Below are 9,860 nucleotides of genomic sequence, written 5' to 3'. Positions count from 1 at the left end.
AGTGAGATTTTGAAAAGACAGGGGGTCTCATATTGCAAGACTACAACTACACTGCATTCCAAAGTATAAGGCAAATTCGATGTTCCCATATTTTCCTAAATAGTCGATGCAAATCACAGTCAGTTTAAATTTCAAGTCATCAACCGTTAGAGCAGTGATTTTCAACCTTTTTTGAGCCGTGGCACATTTTTTACATTTACAAAATCCTGGGGCACACCACCAACCAAAATGACACTGTAACACAGTGCATATAATACATATAGTTAATAATATAGTTTCTAAATTTATTTATACTCACTAAGTGTGAAACCTGGGCCTGTTTCGATGAACACAAAATGGACGTCCTGGCAGGAATGGTAGAAAGACCGGGATTTTGACCCATTTTCACCACAACCCCTTTTACGCCTGAGCCCTGTGATTTTTCCTTCTCTATCTCTGCTGACTCCTCTATAAGGAAAATAGTTATTGGCCCAAAATTAACTAGTAGTAGCTAGATGACATAACCAACTAATTTGCATAATATGCAATTCTGAAAGAGGCTAAATGAATAGAAAATGCTGACCAGTAGGCATATACAAATGACCTAGGCCTCTTTACATATTTACAAACTAACTTTAAAAACTTTGTTAGTTGCCATAACTAAAGTTTAGATTTTTTTTATTTATAGATATGCAGTTGCCAACTGAATGTGGACCTATAAAACTATTTACGTGTTTTCAAACGTCACCTGGCAGCTCAGAGCGACACGGTGTTGTCTGTCTGCTGGCTGCTGCAGATAGCAGGGGGCTGTTTTCAGACACACAAACCTTGGCCGCGTTTCCCAGATTCGTTAAGAGCCTCTTTGGGCTAAGTACTTCTTTGGAGCGCTCTTAAGAACGCTGTGAAAGAAGAATGCGTTTCCCAGATTCGTTCTTAGCAAAAGTAGCTCTTTCAGTAAGACGGAACTGTAAGATGGAGCTGACCCACTCTTTCAACCTTTCTTAGCGACCAAATCGTCAGTGATCATGCTGCGTCAGGGAAATTTATTTCCTCCACTTTTCGAAATAATAAAACAATGCTCAATGCGGACCTGGCGCAATAAACATAAACTAATAGTAGAGAATTTTTAATTTTTTAATGAATTACAGGTTTACGTTTTCCACACACAAGAGTTTATTTTACTACACATAAAAAAACTTCAACAACCCTGTGGCATGTCACAGATATCAAGGAAACAGATTGAATTGAATTCAGCTGAACCTCATTGAGAGCAGATCCACCTGCTACTCTATATAAAGGCGTTGCCAAAGTCCGCGCGTGTGAGAAACCATGGCTGCAATACAGCAAATTATCGGTGCCAACCAACCGCGTCGCCGTGCGCGAAGCCAGACGGTTTACATTAATGCCTACGTGCGTCAGAACTTCTCCCCACTGGACGTGCTGTCAGACCGGGCCGTCCAGGCAAAGTACCGGCTGCCCCGTGCGGAGATCCGACGACTGATAACTCTGGTGTCTCCACACATCCAGAGAGCAACCCGCTGCAATTTTGCCCTCAACCCGGAGATGCAGCTCCTGGCTGCGCTGCGTTTTTACGCAGTGGGGAGCTTCCTGGAGGTGGTGGGGGACGGCACCGGCCTCAGCAAGGCATCGGTGTCACGGAGTGTGGCAGCTGTGACACCAATTCTCCTGCGCCATGCCCGGACCCATATCAAGATGGCCACCACACGGGACGAGGTCCGCATGGTCCACCAAGGGTTCCACGCAGTGGCTGGGATCCCCCGGGCGATCGGTCTGGTGGATGGCACCCTTATTCCAATCCACAATCCCTCCCTGGTGGATCCGTGCTGGATTGGTCGCAAGCACTACGCGGCCATCAACACGCAGGTGGTGGTGGATCACAATGGCCTCATAACGGACATCGTCGCCAGGTGGCCAGGCAGCACACACGACAGCTTCATGTGGGCCAATTCAGCTGTGGGGCAGAAGGATGGCAGAGGAGTGTTTGGTCGAAGCATCCTCCTAGGGGACAGTGGCTACCCTCTCCGGAGTTACCTTGTGACGCCGGTAACCAACCCAGCAACACCACAGGAGGAGAGATTTAATGAGGCCCACACATGCACCAGGACGAAGATCGAACGGGTGTTTGGCATTTGGAAGTCCCACTTCAGGTGCAATCATCGTTCGTCGGGGGGGCTGCGCTTGTCACCAATCAAGTGTTGCCGAGTGATTGTTGTCACCGCCATGCTGCACAACATTGCAGTGCGCGTTGGCGCAGATGAGCCGCCTCCTGTTGCTGACGAAGAGGAACAGTCAGAGGACGAAGCCCCGAACCCCGCCATGTGCGAGCAGTACTCCATCAGGCCGGAGCCCAGACCAGACAGGAACTTATCCACCTCTTCTGAGGTCCAACAACCCCAGCCCCTACCCCTTCACCACAAGTCGCCAAGCACTGATCACTAATAAACCCACAACCATAAACCCACAACCACCACACCACCCATAACAACTGTCAGGCCTGAAGGCTGAAATAAATAAACAGAACCAGCAGATGTAGGCTACATGTAACGTCCTGCACACTATGATTAATTGCTTCAGTGTCCGGGTGCTTTACCTGAAAGTATGGCACTGGACTGTTAAGGAAATATTGTTGCATACAGTATGTGGGAGTATAGTGTCCACGTTTCTGAGGTGACCATGTAACAAGTGGGAAATTAGTGCAAAACATGCTGTGCTGAAAGGGCGCACAATACGCACACGTCATGAACCTACGCTTAGATAAATTACAAATTGCCTGGGACTTTTTGTTGCTATTTGACACCCTCATTTCAATGCAAAATGATCCACACAATACATGGTTGAAAAGGAAACCAAAGTAGTTTATTGAAACCATATGGGGGGGGGGGGCTCCGCGCTGCATTTACTGGGCCTCTGCATCACCTGCAATGAAGGGAGATTGATTAGTGAAATTGAACGGGATACATTGGGTAATGCAGATAAAACATTGAAATACCCATACCTGAATCCTGGGGAAAGATGATTGGCACCGAGATGGAGGGACGGTTGAACTGGGCCTCCGCAAGCGCCAGCTGTCTCCGGTGCAGCTCCAACCTCTCTTCCTGCAGGGCAGTTTGTCTTTGGAGGTGGCCCTCCATCCCCCGCAGCATCTCCAGCTTCCCCCTCTCCAGGCGCACCAGCGTCTCACTGCAGGTGCAGGTTGTTATTGCGGGCCGCCATCTTGAGCCTCCACGCATACGGACACCGGGCCCTGCTGGTTGGCGCGCAGGGACAGGCCACGGTTGTTGGGGGTCGTCCTCTCCTGGTGGCGTGCACGTCCCTGCTCTGCTCCCGGATGGCTCCTCTTCATCCTCACTTAATGAGAGCCCCTCGTCCCCCAGCACATTGATGCCCCCACTAATGCCTTCAGAGGCCGTCTTCCCGATAATTGAGAGGACTTTCTCCTCGTCGGGAGTGAGGGTCGTCCCACCCGGTGCTCCACCACCCGTGCCCATGGCTTCGCTCCTCACCTCGGCACTCTTCCTCTTAGTTTGGCTCTGGAACTCCTGCCACTTCTTTCTGATAGCGCCCCAGTCACGCAGACCACATGGGCTGGAGGGGGACATCTTTTGGGCTATGGCCTGCCAAACATGGTTCTTGACGGTGATATTTTTTTTGCCCTTTGTTCCCCCGAATAAAATATCCTGGTGCTGCCAGACCTCGTCCACCAAGACGCCCATCTCCTCTGCGGTAAACGCCGGTGCCCGCTTGCTTCTTTTGACGCCGGTTCCTTCCATTCTCACATATGTGTGCCTATATCCACGGGGGTATACTATATGCGCTAATGGGCCTGATTACTACTTGGATACACCTGTTGGCACACACACACACACTCACACCCGCACCCACACACATACAAACGCTACATACTTAAACTAATTGAACCTGTGCGGGGGGACCACGGGGCGCTGTGTGTGACTTATGCGCTGATAAAGAGGTGGGTGATCGATTTGCCTGGCATCGATTTATTCAGTTTTAGCACCACCTTGGTGGACAGCTCCCACTAAAGAACGTCTTTCGATGCTTCTTTTGCTTCATCTTACGGCTCTCTAAAGAAGGCACTTAAGAAGCCATCTGGGAAACACCCGTATCTTAACGCTCCTTCTTTGGCGAACCCTTCTTTCGACCCTTCTTTGGCCCCAAAGAACGATCGAATCTGGGAAACGCGGCCCTTGTGAGTGAGGGCTGTCAGCGGTGCGGAGGAGGAGACAGCAGCCGTTGCTAGTACTCAGCTCTGGTGAGCGCGGTATTAAAACAAAGTTGCAAGATGTGTATCTGGTCTTTAACTAGCCTTAGCGCTATGGCGGAAAGTTGGCAAATATAGCGGAAAAAGTCGCCAGTTGGCAACATGTTTAAGACGTGACGACAGCGGGACACTGAGATGAGAGTAGGTCACGTAATCCGCGCTGTTGATCGTTTCACTGATCAGTCGCGGACTGCTCTATCTCTCTCGCTCAAACACAAAGCACTAATAATGGATGTAATAATAATAATTTAAAAAATATGTCGGCGAATTTCCTGGTCGCGCGCGTGCCCCTAGTTCAAAATAGTAGGCCTACTCGCACTGTCTCAAAAATGGTCGCAAAATGCGAGCATTTGGTCGCAGCCTGGAGCCCTGCAGCTTTGCACACCATCATCACTTGCAAGCAGCTTTGAGTAATCGGACCTCTCGTTTGTCAGAAAAACTTTAAGTTCCTCTCGCAGCTCATACACACAGGCCAGCACTTTGCCGCGCGACAGCCACCGGACCATTAAGACGTTATGTTCCGCTCCCATTTCCTCACACAAAGACACCCGAGAATGGTTAATTAGGTGATATTAAATAATTTCCCATGGCACACCTGACGATCTCTCACGGCACACTAGTGTGCCGCGGCACACTGGTTGAAAACATAGATAGTAAATAATATGGATGTAGCATCCGGGCTGAGTTATTCACACAGCATCCAATACTCCTGGTTTGTGCGCGTCGCCATTTTGTGAGGGGGAGGGAGATAGCTGACGTAACTCCAAGGCAAAGTGAGGGAGAACGGGCGGAGAGCTGTCACTCAAGAGCTCGCGCAAATACATTTTAACCTCCGATAAAATAAAAACTATCGTGGTCCTAAAAAATTCACCCCCTTCAGTGTTGTCATGGAGATATGACCTAAACATACAGACTAACATGGTTTTGTGGCCCAGGCTGTAAATAGGTTTAATAAGACTTTGAAAACGGCCTGTCTAACAAGTGAGTCAAAGAAAAACTGCTCGGTCTTGACACCACACCCTAGTGGCACTTCCGGTTACTACAGTTGTGGTCACTTCCTTATTGGATGCTGGTAAAAATCGCTGAGGTTGGGGCTTGGTTGAAAATCACTGCTTTAAGCTTGTAACACACCGAAATGGCCCCCTGCGGCGGTTGGCCGCGTGAACGCAGGAGGCTCGCCGCTTGGTCATATTGGGCCATATTAACCGCGGCCGCCACATCGAAGGCGGCGGTTGGCCGCGTGAACGCAAGAGGCTCACCGCTTGATCATATTGGGCCATATATTCCTGACGCCGACGCCGAGATCAGACCCGTCACACGTACAGTGCAACAACAACAACATGGTCCAGCTGTGCCAAAAAATACAGATGTAGGTACACTGTGTACAGCGGCAGTCATGTCACAAATATCATTAAAACAGCATGAAGACACACCCTGATCGCAAATACACACACATTACACATTAAAGGTCACATATTATGCTAAATGCACTTTTTAAATGTGTTCCAACATATCCATGGGTCCACGGTGTGCCCAGAGACTGCCAAAATATAAAAAAAAATAACAATCTCTCATTTTCTCACTCTCCCCCTTTCTGAAACCCCCACCCCTCCCCCCCAATATACTCGAGTCAGAATTCTCGCCGACTCTTGCGTAATATTCGGCACAGCCACATCCCCATATTTTCTTTATATGTCCATGCTTCCCCCCCACATTAGCAGTAGTCTATGATAACCCCACCCCCCCATTTCTTATTGGTCCACGGCCCCGAGATCCGATGGAAAATTTTCCGAGTGACAGCCATGTTGCTTTCCCCGCTGAGCGACAAGATGCCCATAGTAGCCTACAGCCTGAATGTTACATACACCAACACAGAATGCTTTTGCTCATACTCCACTAATGTATCTTAACCACAGCAGTCTATGCCTCGTTTTTAATAACACAACGGATAGGAAGCTACTTGTGGGTTTTTTCAAACAGTGAAACTGAAAGAAATGTTTTTATTGGTATTTTTGCCTGACTGGTGTTTAACTATTTAGCTTTGGGACAAGCATTCAGCTTTTGCTCATAAAAACATAATTCTATTACCCACACCAGTCTGGAAATGCCTCGTTTTTAACAGGACAAAGGATTGGAACTTAATAGTGTGGAAGTCAACTTTGAAGATATTTTTTTCACTAATTTTAGTGGTATTTTTAGTTTATTTTATCGTCTTGAGTCTTATTTTTAGCGTTAGCGCCCATGTAGCTTCGGTTTTAGCACCAAGTTTTGCTCATAACACGCTGTTTATATTCCCCACAGCAGTCTGAAAATGACTAGTTTTTAACATGACAAAGGATGGGAAGATATTCCTGTAGAAATCAAACTTTGAAAATACTGTTTTCACTGGTTTTAATCATGTCAGGTCATGTCAAACTGTTCTCAAAGTATGGCTTAGCTCCGGCCGGGTAAACACTGTGTTCGCAGTCATGCAGTGTCTCTCTAGTATCGCGAGAGCACGGCAGAGACGGTGGGAGAGCCCCATGGACATATAAAGAAAGCCCGGCAGAGAGGTGGGAGGGGCCAGCCAGATCGCACAAATATAGGTCATCCTGAGACTAGAGGACAATCAGGGTATAGAGGCTTGCTGCAATAAATGATCTGAACGGGTTTTTCAGCAAACATCTAAAAAAATAAGTATTAGGGACTACATAGACCATATAAAATTGACAGCAAAGTGCATAATATGTGAGCTTTAACAGCAATTCAGCAACATACTAAACACAATAACAACAGCAGTGTGTGCTCAGCTGCAAAAATAAAGGCAGACATCAGCCTACCTGAAAGTGAAAGTGTGCCAGGTCTGGCGGAGGACAACACCGGTGCTTCGCTGTACTATATTGGAATTCCACACGGACACTGCCGTCAAGTTTGGGTTCATATTATCCTTAGTAACAGCACACAGCTGGATGAGTTTCACTATGCTAACCGGCGCTACCTTGGCTAAAGTACAACCAACAGCTAAACAGATGCAAAATACACATATTGGCAGAATGTATTGGAAGCCAAATGTCCTCACTCCACACGCCCACCTCGTCTTGTAGACCACCGGGCAATCTCAACGCTGATTGGCTATCGCGCCGACGCAATCAATATTTTCATCTTCTGCGTTCGCCACATGTTCGCCGCTCGATGACCCGGGCGTGAAACGCCACCGCTTGATGCCGATTCCCGGGTCCACGCGCTAGTGCGTTGACTTTGTATGTAATCTTGGCGCCTGCGGTGGTTTAATAAACAGCTGAGCTGCTTCATCATCTCCGATGGTCACGGACACGGACACGGACACGGACACAGACCTACTAGGACACGGGGCGTCAAAGATTCAACCCCACGGAAACTATGAACTGTAAGTCTTGTTTCTAATGTTTTTAAACTCCCATGTTAGTCGGCATAATAATTTCAATGATGAAAAGCAACGTGTGGTAATTTATTGTAAGGCAGCAGCTAACCCACTAGCTAACAGGTCAAAACGGCTAATGTTTGTTAGCATCCTTTTTTGTAAGACGGGCCATTTTATAAGGCATAATGCAATATTTTGCATGGTTATAATTAACTGTTAACCTCAAATACGAAGGCTGACCAATGACTCCTTCCGTTAATCAGTTTAAACAATACTGGCGCTAGCCGGGGACATTGAGTCAGCAAAATATATTGATATACTCATGATGCTAAAATAAAAATCAGACACGCTGTGGCTGTATGTCTGCTTTGCTGGGACATTAGCACCATCATATCATACTAGTTTTACATCAGGATGTAATGTTAGCATGTGTTGACCCTTTATAGAGCATTTGCTGCCTTGGTAGTGGCTAATCAAGATCCAAATAAATAAATGTGAGCACGTATTCCCCCTGCACGTCAACAGACATGTTGACATGTTGCTGTTTCTGAATACAGACCCGTAGATAAGTTGCCCAGATGAGAAAAATATGTTATAAACAAGTGTGCAGCAGCTCCATCATGTGTGATCATAATTTATATCTGCTTGTTCAGCCCGAAAAACATCTACAAAGCGTTTTCAAAAATTACTAACAAGAGGATAACCCCCATGAAGAGAATCATGTTAACTTTGACCAATCAGAAATCATATACCCCAGCTTTAAGCGTTAAACGTATGTATTTGCATTGCAAAAAGAAAATGGTGAAGTTTGGAATATTTTTGGTTCAGACAAATATTTAACTGAATATTAGATGTTCTTTACAAAGTGTTCACACCTTGGATTTTTTTATAAGCCAATAGCCATAACATGACATTATGAAAAAAAATTATGCGCCATATATAATGTAATCTATTTGTCCCCTGTGGTGTATTACGGTATAACACATTCTGGAATATGGTTTAATCAAGTAAGAATATTATACTGAATAACATATCTCTATAAGTCGAAAGGCCTCTTCCTCATGTGTGTGCAGCAGAGGTGGGCAGAGTAGCCAAAAAATTTACCCAAGTAAAAGTAAGTTACTTTAAGATTATAATTACTCAAGTAGAAGTAAAAGTACTCATAAAAATTATTACTCGAGTAAGAGTAAAAAAGTATGCAGTGAAAAGACTACTCAAGTACTCAAGAGTACAAGTAGGCCTACTGAATGACTCCAGATTTATTTTTGAAATATACAGAGCAACACAAACGGTACAGAATAGACACGAACATAATATAAAACAGCAATGTTCAAATAAAGATATGTTAAATAACATCATTTTAAATAAAACAATAAATAAGGTATTTAAAAATCAAATGAATAACCCTTGAACTCAAACAATAATACATTAATTATCTGCCAAATTAAATACATCACCCTTCAAATAAAATGATAATAAATTAGGCTTGTCAAAAATTATATTAATTAAAACCAATACACTTATAACACTGTTGCAATTGTTTTGCACATACACATTTTAAAACAAATTCCTACAATATGTCACTGGCCCTGAGAAAATTATCTAGGTTGTGTTTAGCCCCAAAAATATAAAACACAAAATTAAACTTCGTTACACATCAAAACCTGCTGGCACACTCACTTAACGTATAGTGGCTGAACAAAGAGACCACTCTCAGACTCTCACACAGCCAGACTGGGGCATGCGAAGTGGGTAGGCTACAGGGAGAACAGGACATGTGTCAAAAAAGAACAGTTTCTCTGTAATTGCGAGTGTGTGGGAGTCTGTGTTATATGCGTTTAACCTACATGGCACGGCCACGGACACAACATCGGTGCAGAACCGCAGCCTTTAAAAAAGTCCGCGGACATTGTTGAGCCCATGGTTGAGCCCTATGACAACATGACAACATGACAACACTTGTCATGTGACTGAAGTGGCTGCATTTGATTGGCAAGCTTTTGTAATGTGGTTTTTATTGGTTGAAATAGTCACGTGATAGAGATGTTGGCTGAAGACGTCCCCGGGGAGAGAAATCATGAGAGAAATAGCTCTCGCATGTAATAAATAAAATATATAAAAAAATAAGGTAACGACCGTCACGTAGCCAAATGGAACGGCGTAAAAGTACCGTTCTTTCTTCAAATATTTACTCAAGTAAAA

At 45.4% G+C, this 9,860-nt stretch overlaps 1 protein-coding gene across 1 annotated transcript; it reads left to right on the top strand.

Moving 5' to 3' along the window:
* Positions 1 to 1,308: 1,308 nt before the first annotated feature.
* Positions 1,309 to 2,439, top strand: LOC307266889 (putative nuclease HARBI1; the record flags this gene model as incomplete). The annotated part of the gene is made up of 2 exons (XM_080049007.1): positions 1,309 to 1,416; positions 1,549 to 2,439. 2 exons carry the CDS (start codon positions 1,309 to 1,311, stop codon positions 2,437 to 2,439), a joined length of 999 nt encoding a protein of 332 aa, XP_079905133.1.
* Positions 2,440 to 9,860: the final 7,421 nt, after the last annotated feature.

This window comes from Ammodytes marinus, assembly GCF_949987685.1.
Source record: "Ammodytes marinus genome assembly, chromosome: 20".
NCBI classification, from domain to species: Eukaryota; Metazoa; Chordata; class Actinopteri; order Uranoscopiformes; family Ammodytidae; genus Ammodytes; species Ammodytes marinus.
This window is presented reverse-complemented; position numbering and strand designations above follow the sequence as displayed.